The 15,571-nt window shown below is 35.8% G+C and overlaps 2 protein-coding genes and 1 pseudogene across 2 annotated transcripts; 1 reads left to right on the top strand and 2 right to left on the bottom strand.

Moving 5' to 3' along the window:
• Positions 1–522: 522 nt before the first annotated feature.
• LOC132621895 (early nodulin-like protein 17) lies at positions 523–3,041 on the bottom strand. Its single transcript, XM_060336366.1, has 2 exons — positions 2,772–3,041; positions 523–1,221 (listed from the first exon to the last, which is right to left on the bottom strand). The coding sequence occupies exons 1-2, from the start codon at positions 2,959–2,961 to the stop codon at positions 881–883; spliced, it is 531 nt and encodes a 176-aa protein (XP_060192349.1). The 5' UTR covers positions 2,962–3,041; the 3' UTR covers positions 523–880.
• Positions 3,042–4,576: 1,535 nt separating this feature from the next.
• LOC132621407 (chorismate mutase 1, chloroplastic-like) lies at positions 4,577–12,072 on the bottom strand. The gene is made up of 6 exons (XM_060335663.1): positions 11,717–12,072; positions 9,669–9,885; positions 9,509–9,595; positions 8,330–8,473; positions 5,290–5,382; positions 4,577–5,131 (listed from the first exon to the last, which is right to left on the bottom strand). Exons 1-6 carry the CDS (start codon positions 11,902–11,904, stop codon positions 4,895–4,897), a joined length of 966 nt encoding a protein of 321 aa, XP_060191646.1. The 5' UTR covers positions 11,905–12,072; the 3' UTR covers positions 4,577–4,894.
• Positions 10,771–11,520, top strand: LOC132621408 (small ribosomal subunit protein eS26x-like; annotated as a pseudogene).
• Positions 12,073–15,571: the final 3,499 nt, after the last annotated feature.

The raw sequence follows: 15,571 nt of genomic DNA, 5'->3' as shown, positions 1-15,571 counted from the left end.
CAAAACCCCTCGCGTTTGGTTGGAAAGATTGAAAATGTCCTAAAGAAATGAACATTTTGAAGAAAAAAAATGACACGAAGCAATTTTCTCTTCGTCTCTACTTTTCTTCAACCCCAAATTAATCCCAGCCATACATACATTCCAAACCAGCTGTTAAGACAAGGTGATTTAGTTGTACAAAATCATCAAGTCACATGGCCAGGGGCCCACCATTACCCTTTGCCAGACGGGATTTAAACCCCATTGAACACACAACACACGCTCCTTATTTTCCTCTTTTGGCTATAGAGCAAAATGATCACAATCTATCATGTGACCTCTTTAACATGCCGACAAGCTTTTCACAACAAGATCAAAGAGGACCACCATGTAAAGATATCACATTTCAAATTCAGACCCTTCTAGCTACATTCGAAAATTAGATGACTTGGAAAGTACTGCATCTCTTCGTAGAGAGCTAGAGAAATAGAGGAGCTGGCTATCCAAATTCAAATTCAAATTTCCAATAATCGAGACAGCTACTTACAATAAATTAATAATTGATAAAATTAATAAAGAGAGGTGGTACAATTAATGACACGGAATAAGAGACCAATGAAAGAAGTAACATGAACGGTCTCCGTGATCCACGCAATCAATTTCTCCAATGAAACATTTGTAAAGCCCAGTAAACATAAATAAACAAATTTTTCAAATGAACCCCACCAATTTGATCTGAAATAAAAAATTGATTTTCAGGTCAAATGATGATGGCAGTAGCGAAATGAAAAAATGGTAACTTTCAAGAAAAAGAAAATACAAACACACGAAAGACAAAACTAAACACTTGAGGTTTAACTAATTGTCTGAACCATCCAACTTTTTTGGATAATTGACAATCCTACCAGAGTAGAACAAATGCATCCCACACAGCAGCAGTTGCAAAAAGAGCTGGTATCAATATCTGCCCCCTTAATGAGGAGAGCAAATTTGTAGAAGCGCTGACTACTGGAGCTGCTTTTGGTGGTGGAGGTGCTTTTTCGACATGAATAGCCACTTTCATGCCTCCGTAGCAGAATCCTTTGCCACTAGCGAAATAGTAGGTCTTCGTCACGTTAAGTGGAACCACATCCCTTCCAGCACCAGTGGTCCAGTTGTGGAGAGGATGATCAGTATTGCAGGTCTCGTAGTTGGTCTTGTTTAGCTCAAGCACATTCATCTGGTTCCTGTCATACACAAAAACTGGGATGCGAGAGGAAGAGTTATTGAACAGCGAAGAATAGCTGCATCTATATCGGTATTCAACAAAACAAAGTAGATAGTTGTTTCACATGCACACAGCGTGGATGATCAAGTAGATAGTCGTTTGAACTGAGGAACTTGTAATGTGTCTTTAAGTCTATGTGAAGAGAGAAAGCAAACACTATACATGCACATCCACAAGTACACCAATATACATCGTTGAAGCCGTTTGAAAGTGATATAAATATTTCTTCACTAGATTACACAATATGTACCAAATTGGATTAGAAAAATTAGCAAGGTTTGTCCAGCATTAGCTGGTATCAATACTGTGACAAACATCTTTGTCCCTACAAACAATTGGATGATTCTGGAAAGAATCAGCCATGAGGGTGACATCTAAGCAAGAGGCTGGAATTATTGCCATATCCAATATCCTATTCCTCCTTTGATTAGCTATAATGTCCTACCAAACCCATTTATTTAGAGCACTTAATTGTTGCAAATTGGCTACAAAATTTAAATATCGGACAGTTGCTTGCACCTCACAAGTCACAACCAACCAAAAGCAGTTGGACTGAAGTTTGCGTGGAAAGACAGAATTTTATGGTCACCAGAAAAAATCTGGATTTACCCTTCTAATGACACCTGAAGTTCAAAACATTTTCTTTAAGCTATGGCTCACATAACAGCTTGCCTTCGGTGCTAATGCAATTTAGAAGTGAAAGAGAAAAGGTTGAGATGCGAGGCGAAGTTATTTAGCCAACTGCCCAGTAACACAACACCAAGGATAATGAAGAAGATCATGAATTGAGCAGAAATTTGATGATATAGAAACTTATTTTTTATGAGCAATAAAGGGGTATATTCTTGAGGTAAAACAACCAGCATTAAGGAAATTCTGGGGCAAATGTACATCCAAAAGAGAACTTTACAATATGTAAAGAATGGTTATATTATCACAACTATATAGCAATGAAGTGCCAAGTAACTAGAGATGATGCTTTCTTTTATTGTAAAACTGTAGGGATATTTGCGCTCTAGATAAAACCCTAAAAAGGAAAGGGCAACAGTAACACAATTTAAACACCATTGTCTTTATGAAGAAGCTGAGTTTTCCAGTGCTAAAAACAGTCCTAAAAAGGGAAACTTCAAACTTTCAGCTCAGAAAATGCCTAGCTGGAAACTCTGTAATTCAGATTAGGTATAAACCAGTAAAAGGGCATACTAAATTCAAGCTAAAAACATAGATCTGAACGACACAAAAGATATGCTAATTTTAACAAATAATTCACCCGTTCACAGAAAAAAGAAGAAGGCAATTTACCCCTACTAATTAGAGCAAAATAAAAGATACCATCTACTTAAAAATAGTAAGCAAAGAAAAGAACACCCAGAAAAAAAAGCACATTAGTGTTAAACTAAAGAGCCTAAAGAGAAAAGTAAGGCTCAAGAAACAAAATTGACTCTCATTATTAAAAGCGAAGTAAACAAAGAAAAACTTAAAAAGGAGCTGAAAGAAGAGTAGATCCAAGAGATAAAGAACATACAGAGCCAATCACCGTTGTAGAAATGTTTGTCCTTAGCCCAATTAGTGTAATTAACATTGCTAGTCCACCCAAATCTTGATCCAACAATATAACGAACTGAGTAGACTTGGGGTAACATAACCAGCAAGGCGCAAGTTAGCACCACCGCCATTGTTGGCCAAGTAAAACTCTTCCTTCCCACCATCTCCATTGCTATGATACACTACTTCGCACTCTCTAGAGTTCTTAGCTAAGCTGTACGTATTTCTTTTTGTCGGAGATACATCTGGATTACTTATTTATAGTTGAAACTTTACTTCAACTTGTAATTTATCTTACAGTTTGAGGTTATCCTTTTACAGTTTTACTGTATATCTTGTAGTTCACCTTTTTTAATAATAATAATAATATAATGAGTAAAATAATACTAAGAGAACATGGGACTTTTTAATTAATAAAGTGGAGTAACGTAATTAAGTTCAAGGCAATGTTCAAACTTACAGCTCATTTTGTCAGTGGCACGCATAGGATACGCATACTTTCTACCCTCCAATTGCATGTTCTCCATTATTACTACCTTTTAGATAAAAAATTTAACTTAAAATTATTAATGATGTACGGCTTGCTTATACAAATAAGATCGCTTATGCACTTATGCACTTAGTGCGAGCAAGCTTAAGACAATGACAAAGCTAGGAATTACAATAAAGATATTCAAGATTTAAAATATATATTTAAAATATAATTTGTGACTTGTATAAGTGATATAGTATTATTTTTTATATACACATTATAATTTTTCGATGAAAACTATTCAATTGATCACTCTTTAGTCTATGCAGTTATAGAGATGGAAAATGGACAAGTAGCTTGTTGCGATCAATAAGTTAGACAAAACATAGTATAAGTTTTCTTAAACTACCAATAGATGAAATTAAACTATATTCGATGACAATATACATTCTTTAATACAATAATGGTATTGGTTAAGTTTAAGTCGTATATCATATTATATATTTTATCTTTTAAATTACCGACACAATTTTACTGTTAAGATTCATATATAGTTGACATTTTCAGAAACATCATAATCAGTATAAAAGGTTCATATGTTGAAAGTTGAAACAATGAAACACCGTGGACAAAGATGTTAAAGAGTGTCTTTATTTTCAATAGTTTGATTTTTAATGAAACACCACGGAAATCAAGAATTTCTCAACAAAACTTATCCAACTTGCATTTCTTGCCCGAGATTTATGGCTTGCATTTGCAACCAACCAACAAGAAATATTCTTTTATGATTTGATGTATACAAGTATATAGCGCAATTGAACCAGAAAGAATGACGCGCTCATTGCACATGCATATCAAAAATAAAATATTAGAAATACATAGTAAAATAATGTTTCAAACTTTTCTCAGAGGAAAACAAAAAGAAATATCGAAGTTTATATTTTTCTAGTAGGAGAAGCGTTTTGTCTCATGTTAATAAGTTAAAAAGGGCAATTTTATGTGTTATTTATAAGGTATTCCAAAATGCCTCAATATTTTTTTTACGGGTTAAATCGACTCATCAATGAATCTATTCATATTTAGACAGGTAAATACAGGTACATTTTTATGAACTAAAATATTTGACACCTCAGTACAGCTAGCGACGGATGCAAACTCTAATTGGCTTTTGGAGACTTATAAAGTCATCAAGATGAAAATAAATAGCAATGCCTTGGTCAAAAGAGATCAGTTTCTATGGTAGCAATCAAAGATTTTGAAACCTTTAAACGAATCTGGAAAAGTACACTTGAAAAGAAGAAAAAAGGCTGCACTGACAGAAACAACATGGGAATTCATTGGAAGAGACCAGCTTATAGTGTTCATTACTCAAAAGTACATCTCTCTTATACATTCTCAAGGACTAGAAATCATAAATTACAACAGGTTATCGACATACTCTTAGGCAAAGAATCACAGTTTACTTCTTTACCACCTCAATGCTCATTTACAATGCCAGAGATTACTGTAACAAACCGAGTCCCACTTGAAAACCACCGCATATTTATAGGCATCTGGTGGAAGGATATGATATTTGCGCATATAATTCAACGCTCGTATAAGTTGCATGACATCCATCAGATGTTTTTTTCCTAATCCAGTCTTCTCAGGAGATACTCAACTTGAACTTCCTTTGTCAATGGCATGATCCAGTCCCCATATAATTCACCAACTAGGCATGGTTTTATTTTGTACACTGGTTCACCTCCATTTTCCGGTCCATTGATATGCAATTCTTGTCCGTAAGTTTTGGTTTTCATTTCTACTCTCCTTTTGATAGCCTCTTCAACAGTAGGGTAGGTGAGCAAATCCATCAGTCCATTTCTGTCCTGGAGAATGATAGCCATCACAAAATATCAAATATTTGCGTACTTCAACACAATCCATGAAACAGAGAAATAAAGCTGGATTCACTTTCTTCAGCAGAAAAAAAAACTAAGCAACAGATTCCCTTAGACGAGAGAGGGCATATAAGGAAATGGATTACCTGTGCTTTTATAGCAGCCTTATAGACATCTGGTGAGGCTCGAAATTTTGCTTCAGCAACAAATTTCCCGTAATGAATTCGCTTTGACAAGGCCTGCATATAAGGTTCCAGCAATCAGTACATAAAGTATATTTCTGCAAAGTCTAAGGCAATGCACAGAAAAATGTTTTCAGAAAAGACTGGCAGGATAATCTCAAAACAATTTCTTGATGTCCTCTTTCTATTTCTCCTTTCAAATTACCAAAGGAAATTCTGATTAGATATGCCACTACATAACAGCTAGTGAAATCATTAACATTAATATAATTTCAATGCGAAAACAGTGTGGAGGGCACAAATCAGAGAAACACGAATTTCCAGAACTAATCCTCAGATTAGCTGTCATCCTTGCCAACAATAGATCGTAGGACTTTCTATATATATATATCTATTACCTCCATTGTCATATAAGACCGGCTGATACTCCGGCACAGTAGGCACGGACTGAGTAGGTATTCATCCATGATTTCACTTGTTTAAATTAAATTTTATTCCCAGCACAAACATTTTGCAATTGTTATGACTGAATACCCGTTCCTTACTATCAACATATTATTATTTGCTAGTCTGGTTCTTTCTTCCGGTTCAAGCGAAAACTTAGACTTTGGTGCCCATATCAGTCATTCTTATAGCGCGTTAAAACATCTGTCCTTCCAATTCTCCAATCCCTCTTTTATTATCATTTACTTGAAACAACCATTCTTAACAATCATCAAAATTCCACTGTAGACTTGATAAACAAAGCAAATTCAAACCAATACTAGATCTTTTGATGAAAAATTATAAACTTAGCTCTTGAGACTCAACAAGAGTAGACTTTTTGACAAATTACTCGATAAGAGTAATATTATAATGTGCAATATGTATTTTGGGCACTTAATAAAAACGAAGCATTTTGCACAGAATCTTTAAAGTTATGCAGCTAACTGTTAAGTTGCACTAGTGTTTTCTAATCCAAATATATCCTACCTTGATCTTCTGGCAGGGAATTCAAGAAGTGCTATTCATGGAGTGCTTGTCATTTCAGTCTTGAATTTTACCAAGATAAGAAAACATGAATATTTCACCATTAATTTTTTGAACTTATGAAAAGTAGAACATCTTTTACCACAGCATAGAAGAGGTAACTAAGAGAAAGAAACATTTGAATGTACGGTAAAGTTAAGAAAATGGGAAGTCTCTATGTAGAAACATATTATGATGGGCACCACACAATAGATATCCAGAAAAGCAATCAGGATTAAGCAAATGCAGTTAGGAATACAATTTCAGTGACCCACAAGGGTGGCTCAGTTGGTTGAGCATGGGGCTTTCATAATGGAGGTCTCAGGTTCGAAACCCCCTGCCTACGACAGCCGGAGATTTGCCTTCTGGGTAGAACTCGTCGCACTGGGCTTGCCTAGTGCGGGTTATCACTCCTGTGTGGTTTGCGAGCTATTATACTGGAGCTGGGTTTACCCTGTGCGCACCCGAAGGGTAGTGGCTGCAGGTTCCCATGTCATAAAAAAAAAAAAATCAGTGGGCTACCACAAGCACGAAGTGGTGTAGGATTGACTTTGTTTTGATTGATTGTCCACATTGAGGCAATTAAAAACTTAAGTTTCTTTTCGCTTGCAATACTTCATTTGGTAATCCTCTCTGAACAGGATATTTTGCTGGATCAGTTCGATGATATTAGGGCTAAAAATCTGCCTGTGTGATCTTCACATGGCTGGTTCGAAGTCTGAATAAAGGAAGAGAGCTGCATAGGTTGAAGTCTAGCGTAAAAATAGTCATAATACACTGAATCAATTGGGATGTATTTAAGTAGGCCCAACCTTATATGAAAAAACAAATAGGTCCAAATAAAGCATAATGGAAGAAATGATTGATATAGCTGACCGAAACTAATTTAAGATTGAGGAGTAGTTGATTGATTGCTTTGGATGATATTTGGACTGAATGGGGGTGAATGAGTATATCGCAATCAGAATTTTTGCCAAGCTCAGTACAACTTTAAAAATAGCAACATTACTTTTTGTATTTTAATATATGAACCTTTAACAGTACTGGCAAGAATTATGATTAACCTTTTATGTAAGATACTATTCCTGGATCCAGTCTTTCCATAAATATCTTAGTCAGCCAATATTCTCCTCTCTTACACCCCCCCCCCCTTCTTCTCCCCCAGGTCAAATGCTAACTTACTAGTCAACCTCTTCCAATCTCTCTATCTCTAGCATTGTCTACCCATTAGAACCTCTGCTTCCACTTTTAATGGGTGTAATGCATCTAACGAAGGTTTTAGTTCCTTCACCAAGTTAATATTACAAACAATCACCGAAATAGACAAGAATTCCATGCCTCACTCGTCATCTCCTTAGCACCAATCTACACCGAAATAGGATAAAAGAAAGAAAGAGAAAGAGAACCAGGAAACGTGGTTGGGCCGATTGAACTTTGGGAAAAAGGCTTGCTAGAGGGTTAATTAGACACGAACTGTCCGTGATTATCTGAAACATGGGGACAAGGATTCGAGTCGAGCAGAAGCCAAAAGAGAATAGGTGCTTTCTCTTAAGCTGCCTAAGCTTTGGTGCACAGAGTCACCCAGTACAAGTATGGTCGGATGCAAGTACCCAGTGAAATTATCAAGGTACGCATAAACTGGCCCAGACCCCAAAAGGAGCTTTTTGATGTAGCTCCTTCTACTCATCCTAACATAAGATCGTGCCCATGAGGACAGGGCAAAGAAAGATCTAAGCTTCTAACAATGTACATGCACTGATTTCACAGAGCCTTTAAGGCAACTTCAAAGAACCAACTAAGAAAATTCAAGAGTTCTGTTGATGTTTTTGGTCTAAAGAAGGGACTTGATAAAGCAAAAGTATCGAAGCTGCTTAGAGGACAGCATGGAGTTGCAAATATATAATATGTCAACAAGAAGAGCCATGGAAAGCAATATAGTTTCCAGTGCCTAATCTCTAGCTAACTCTGAAGAGACAGAACTTAATGAAAGACATACCTGCAAGCAAATGGTATCACAAACTGCTGTAGATCCAAAATTACCATCATCGCCTTGCTTTACTAATCTTGGTAGAAGTTTCTTGAAGTACATTTCCCATATTGTGACATTGATATTTATTGAATCAGCAACTGAGTGCAGAACCTTTACAAATAAATTAAAAGGTTTACTCATGAGTGGATGGCCTAAATAAGGGTGAATGTTTTTATAAAAATGTAGAGAAATAATACACAACTCATGATCCTATAATTGAAACAGAAAATCCAAGTCAACTTTACATGTCCTATAGAGGCCAGAGAAATCATCCATTTCTTGGTCTGTACACTCTGCACAGTACTTAGGAAAGAAACATCTCTAGCTTTTCACACCATATATTTAGCATTCAGCGCATCATTCTAGATATTCAATGTCTGATACAACAACAACAACATAACCAGTGTGGTCTCACAAGTGGGCTTTGGGGAGGGCAGGGGGTACCCAGACCTTACCCCTACCCTTGTGGGGTAGAAAGGTTGTTTTGTCAGAAGAGTGAAAAGAAAATGGAAGAGTAGAAAAGGCTATGATTAAAATATTGAAGACAGAAAAGTATTGACATAAAAAATAGTAAAGATAACCAAAGTAAAAGAAACAACATTAGTAATAAAATTGAAGAATAAGATAATGCTAGCATAATAGTATAATATTGGTAAGGGAATAGATAGGTGCTCCACGCTAGAACCATGCTCTACCACTGGGAAGACAGGAAGGATATTCATGTCTCATGATTACACTATAGAAAATAGAAACGTGTATATGAATTATCAAATTCCTAAGGTTATTATCAGTGGCGGATCCAGAATTTTCACTCAGAGGGTTCGAAAAAAACAACAAAAGCTAAATATAAAAAATAATGTTGTCAATGCCTCAATGGGAATTGAACCTAGGACACATGACAATTTTGAACACCTTGGACCGCTTGAGCTAACCTTTTGCATTTATTCAAGGTGTTCAAAAGTTAATATATGTACATAAACACAGAAAATTTACCCTATATATACACTGTAATTTTTTGCCGAGGGTGCTCGGCATGATATAAATCCGCCCCTAGTTATTATGGGTCTTAATGGATTATCAAGGTATTGCCCTATGCATGTTCAATATTGAAAGCAAGAGCAGATCACAATGCCATGAATACTTCACCTTTGGGTACTGCATGGGTGGCAACATTGGCTCAGGTAATTCATTTGGGAAGAACGGGTGCTCATCGGGGCTTGTATATCTTCCAACCTATAAAGCTATCCATCAGAAAAATATGTAAAGAAAAGAGATATTTTTCCACACAAGCTTAGAATGAAAGTACCTTTGCATGAAGCTTTTCAGTTTCTTTGACAATATAATCAACCAGAGAGCCATGGAACCCATCCATCACAAAAGCACCAGGATCATATGTCTCCGCATTGTAACAGTACTGAGCTCTCTCCACAAGGCCGAATATTATGCTATCTTCTTGTCGAATTAAAGAGGTCCTTATACCATCAAGAGTGCAACTTTCCGTCTCATCAATTCTCTTTTTTTCCCTAGAAGAAGAACGAGACATATCAGAATACATGTTTCCTGAGTTGTATTAGGGCACTAAAGCATTTTAACATTAATTTAGGTAATGCCTACGCATGTCCATCTCCCCACACTACAAAAAGATACTTCTTTTTTTGATAAGGACAAAAAGATACTTCTTAAAGATGCAAGACACAACATGGTAGTCTCACTTTACCTAGATTACTCGTTTTAGACCAAAGTTTCAGAAGTCTTTTTCTTTTTCTTAAATTTTGTACCAAGTCAAACACCATTGCATAATTGGGATGGAAGAAGTCATACATTGTTTGACAATATTTGATTTCATCCTCATCTTTCTCTGTTAATTTTCTAAGTTTTCAACCCTATGCCTTCAACAACCCATAGCTGGAAAAAACTTAGTGATCCAAAGGTTGAACTCCATTTAGACATCTTAAAATTCTAATGTTCACCTCCATGTGCTCCAAAAAAATAGACATACAAGTTTGTGCCATGTCTATAGAGTACTACGTACTTTCTAAGAAAACACGCACAACAAAAGGAGGAACATTAGGAAATGGTTGACTAAATTGGGACAAGCAGGATAATGATTCAAAAGTTTCCCAAGAGACTTTTCTTGCATTGCTAATTGTTGATGCCAAAACCAAGTACAGTCACTGCTCTCCCCTATTACTTCAAAGTATTTTTACCATTGCAGAAAAATTAAGTAGAAATGCAGGTCAAACAGATAAGGACTTTTGAATTAGCAAAAGTAAATGTGTTTAAACACTTCAAAAAGTTGGCCAAGTCGGGATCATTCAAGTTTTAGGGATGACTCGTGAGGAAATTAGCATATAACCTCTAACAACAGAGAAAGAGAGAGAGCTGCACAGAGTTTGCTCAGAGCAAAAATGACTTTTAAGGGAAGGAATGGAGGTTGTAACAAACATAAACGTGGCCATGTTAAGTTCATTCGTTGTTCTAATTGTGGCAAGTGCTGCCCTAGGACAAAGCGATCAAGAGATTCCTTGTGAGGAACATTGTTGAGCAAGCTGCTGTACGCGATGTTCAGGAAGCTTGTGCTTTTGAATTGTACACTCTTCCTAAGTTGTACTTGAAGATGCAGTACTGTGTTTCGTGTGGAATTCACTCCAAGGTGGTTAGAGTCCGTTCTCGTACTGATAGGATGGTCCGTGAGCCTCCACAGCGTTTCAGACGCCCAAGGGATGATCTCCCAAAGGCAGGACAAGCTCCACGCACCGCTGGAGGAGCCCCTGCTGCACCTCGCACTTAAGTTGTTAGGCTTCAGGTCTTGGTTAATCTGATAGTTATGGTTCGTTTTACATGTGGTTTTGACATTGTACTGTTTTCATTTAGATAATGGGACCTATTACCATGTTGTCGAATTGAATTTTGAATGGAAAACGGAGAGATTTAATTTATTTATTTTAAAAAAAAAAGGCAATTGGCATATTGCTCAATACAACAACAACAACAACAAACTCAGTGTACGATGTACGCAAACCTTACCCCTACCTTTGGGGCATATTGCTCCAATACCACAAATTTTAGCTGAACTGAGACATACACGACACAAAAATATCAGTGCAACGCATAACATAAGAAGGGGGAAAGGAAGCCAAACTCCCAATTCAGTAGCTAGCAAAAGAGGAATCCAAAACAGAAAGGCTGCCAAAAACCAGAACCCAAAATTTGAATTCACTGGGGCATTAACCCAAACGCATGCAGAGCGTTGTAAAGATTGAATTTTTCAAGAACGTATTCCCCATGTAGCACACATAATCCTTCGAAAAAGAAAAAAAAGTCAAATTTGAAGTAAAGATTGTAGCTTTTTACCCAAGAGAAGTTGCAGAAGCTTGAAGGGGACGAATGCCATACTTAGTGCTACCTGAGTTTGGTAATTGAAACTTACACAAATGGAGGTGCCATCTTTGACTGGACAAAAAGGAACAGTTTCTTGAAGAGTTAGTAGTAACAGGGGTTGTTATGGCAGTAGAAGGAAGTCTTAATAACTGGGCCTCCATTACGAACAGGGAAAGAGAAGAAAGATGGGAGATATTTTGGCTCTTGTTAAGGGAAGCAAAGTAGTTAAAAAGAGGGGCTTCGGAATTGTGGGTTTTGTCGTTGTTCAAGTGTTAGGTGAGTTGAGTTTTTCTGGCTGTATGTGGATTGTGGGTCCTGTGGGTTTGGTGAGTGGGTGTGGTGGTAGGTGTCTGACGCGATATCCTCCAATTACCTGGTCGCATATATATTTGGATGTGAAAACGATATTTTAAAAGGAAGATTTAATACGTTAATATATGGTCTCGTTAAACCCGTCAATCGGTTCGGGTTAACCGGTTCAAACCGATAACCGGACCGGTAAAATCGGAACAGATTAACAGGTTCCGGTTAACTATTTATTATATACCGGTCCGGTTTTAATTTTTTTGGGATCGGGACTGGACCGGTTAAGCCGGTAAAACCGGTGGAATTAAAATTAAAAAAAAAAAATAGAACCGTTGGGCTGCTCTGTTGGACCGTTGGCCAACGGTCCATTGCAAAAATGGTCGTTGCCAAACGGTCCCAAACCCATTTTTTGCCCTCCCCAACCCCCCAAACTTTTTTTTAACACTTTAACCCATCCCCCACCCCTATATAAACCCCTCTTCATTTTCATTTTAATCCACACCAATTCACTCTTCTCTTTCTCTCAAATCTCAATCTCTCAATTATAGTTACTTTGCAACAATTAGCCACTTTAAATTTCTCTCAAATAAATATTATAAAGTATTATTATAGTTTCAATTATTAATTTTGCAATTATAATATTGTTGGTGGATTTGGTGATTTTGCAACAATCCGAAGTACCTTTGGTGGATTTGCAATTCTAGCCGCCTTCACTTTGTTGGAAATTAGTCCGGCAATTTGGTACCTTCGTTCCAACTCTATCTTTATTTTTCGCAATTTAATTTACGCAATTTAATTCCAGCAATTTAATTTACGCAATTTAATTCCAGCAATTTAATTTGTTGCAATTTATTTTCTTGTGATTTATTTGAGTGTGATTTGAATTGATTCTATTTAATAATGGCGAAGAGATTTAGACGTGGTGCCGGTGGTAGTGGTATTGTTAGGAGTGGGCTTAATGAGGAAACATTTGTGGAAGAAACACCTAATTTAGGTATTGATGTTGGTGGAAATAATTCACTTTTAGGTCATGAGGCAATGCAACAACATTATACCGACACTTTTAATGAAATTGATGATGATGATGATGAAATACAAGCTCCCGAAAATCCCATAGGAGATACATGTCCTGCACAATCACATACACAAGACAAACCGCCTAGAACTCGTAAGCCAACGGCTAAAATTTGAAAATTTATGACTAAGGATAGAGAAAGTCAAACAGCTAAATGTACCCTATGTGGATAAGTATTTGCTTTTAAGCAAGAAACTAGTAAGGATGGTGGAACGGGTACACTAAATGGTCATATGAGAAAGAAATATATGGATGTTTGGGGAGAGCAAACGGGTTCAAATGTGGGGGTATTCAAATGATGATAGACCCACGAACCGGTAAAATTTTTAAGTATAACAAGAAAAAAAAGCGTGTAGAAATAGCTAAAATGGTAGCTTATGATTGTTTACCATTTTCCTTTCCTTCGGGTTTGAGGTTTGTTACTTACATTCAACGTTGTTATAATCCGTTATTTGAGGGTATTTTTAGAAGTACTTGTAGAGCGGATGTTATAGATTTGTATAAAAAATATAGATTTTATTTGCGCCATGTATTTAATTCTTTTAATTGTAATGTTTCTCTTACCGCTGATTTGGGTCTTGGTCTTAACAAGTTAGATTTTTTTGCTATTACATGTCATTGGGTTGATGACAATTGGGTTATGCAAAAAAGAATTATATCTTTTTTATATGATGAAAGAAAAGGTCATCACGATGGAAAAATTTTAGCGGATTCAATATCTACTATTATGAGATTTTTTAACATTTATAGAAAAACACTTTGTATTGCTTTAGATAATGCTTCTAATAATACAAAGACGATTGGTCTTTTAAAAAGAGAATTAAACCCTCCGCTAAAAAATATTTTTCACGTGAGATGTAGTTGTCACATTTTAAACTTAATTGTTAAAGATGGTCTTGTGCGTTTTGACGATTCTATTCAAAAAGTTAGAGAGGCGGTTGCGTTTCTTTTTTGTAATGATTATATGGGAAGACTTAGAGATTTTAAGAATTGTTGTGTGGAAAATAACCTTAGACCCAGAAAAATTCAAGTAGAAATTAAGACTAGATGGAACTACACTTACATTATGTTATAACAAGCATATGAGTATAGGATTCCCATACAACAAGTTCACAATAAATATAATATTAATAATGATGATTGGTTAAATTTTACGCATTGGGAAGATGTTAAGGAATGTGTTGAACTCTTAGAATTTTTTTATAATGCAACTCTTGCTTTTTCTAAACAATTCTATCCCACGGTAATCAGAATTTTAACCTACTTAGCGGAAATAGCTAAAGTTTTACAAGAGTATAAATATAAACCCGGTTATCAAGCGGCTATTTTTTATATGACAACAAAATTTAAGAAGTATTTTTTTCCCATCCCAACTTTATTTATATTGAGTTCTCTTTTAAATCCTTGTTTAAAAGTGTCTTATACTAAAGCATTGGTTGGTCAAATTTATACATTTTTAGAAATTGAAGGGAGTTAAATCATTTTTAGCTGAAGCCGAACTCGCTATTGATGACGAGTTTATAAAAGTTTTTACTCATTATTCTAATTTGGAAGAACATGCTACACCTATTGCTCCACGCCCTACTACTTCTCAAAGTAGCAAAAAAGGTTTGTCGGGTTTAAAAGTTTTACATTCACATCCAACTCCTTCTTGTAATGCAAACTTTGATGAATATCACTTTTATTTGATGCAGCCAAATGTGGATATCAAGGAACTAGATGAATTGGACGTCTTAGCATGGTGGAAGAAATACAAGGCAAGTCATCTGATACTCTCAAGAATGGCTCGAGATATCCTTACGGTTCAAGCATCAACCGTGACTTCGGAGAGTGCATTTAGCCAAGGAAGACAACAAATTGGAGACCATAGACACTCATTAGCCGGCTTTAGCTTGCAAGTACTAGTGTGCATTCGCGATTGGATTAGATCGGATCGACGCGACCAAAACTTAAAAGCGGAGGAAGGGGAAGAGGAAGAGATTGAAGATTTGATAGCAAGTGAACCGGACCAAATGGAAGACTTTGAAGATATCTCCATGGTCGAATATGATATGGGGGAAATTAACCAAATCATTGAGAATTGGTGATTTTATTATTGTACTATTTTTTTGCAACTCATGTATTATTTGCAAGTTAAAAGAAACTATAACTTGCAAATAAATGTTATCCAAGAATGAATAAAATATATTGCTCATTGAGATTTCTTCTATTTACATGTGTTCATATTTTTACTTATATTAAGTTAGGAATAATATACCTAAAATATACTAAGAATATACTTATAATATACATTTACTTAAATTAAAAACTAGAAAATTATATACTTGAAAAATAACTAAAATATACTAAGAATATACTTATAATACATAGTATGCATATAACTTAAACACACACACACACACACATATATATATATATATATATGTGTGTGTGTGTGTGTGTGTTTA

This window comes from Lycium barbarum, chromosome 12, assembly GCF_019175385.1.
Source record: "Lycium barbarum isolate Lr01 chromosome 12, ASM1917538v2, whole genome shotgun sequence".
NCBI lineage: Eukaryota > Viridiplantae > Streptophyta > Magnoliopsida > Solanales > Solanaceae > Lycium > Lycium barbarum.
Note: the sequence above shows the minus strand (reverse complement) of the source record. Positions and strands in the feature narration are given on the sequence as shown.

Bases quoted from the DNA above. Each gene is read 5' to 3' on its own strand.
- LOC132621895 (XM_060336366.1), bottom strand. From the start codon at position 2,961: ATGGAGATGGTGGGAAGGAAGAGTTTTACTTGGCCAACAATGGCGGTG. The intron at 1,222-2,771 runs GTATGTTCTTTA...CTCGCATCCCAG, and splicing joins CTACAACGGTGATTGGCTCT to TTTTTGTGTATGACAGGAAC.
- LOC132621407 (XM_060335663.1), bottom strand. From the start codon at position 11,904: ATGGAGGCCCAGTTATTAAGACTTCCTTCTACTGCCATAACAACCCCT. The intron at 9,886-11,716 runs GTAAAAAGCTAC...TTCTTCTTCTAG, and splicing joins GCTTCTGCAACTTCTCTTGG to GGAAAAAAAGAGAATTGATG. The intron at 5,132-5,289 runs GTAATCCATTTC...ATCATTCTCCAG, and splicing joins AGGCTGCTATAAAAGCACAG to GACAGAAATGGACTGATGGA.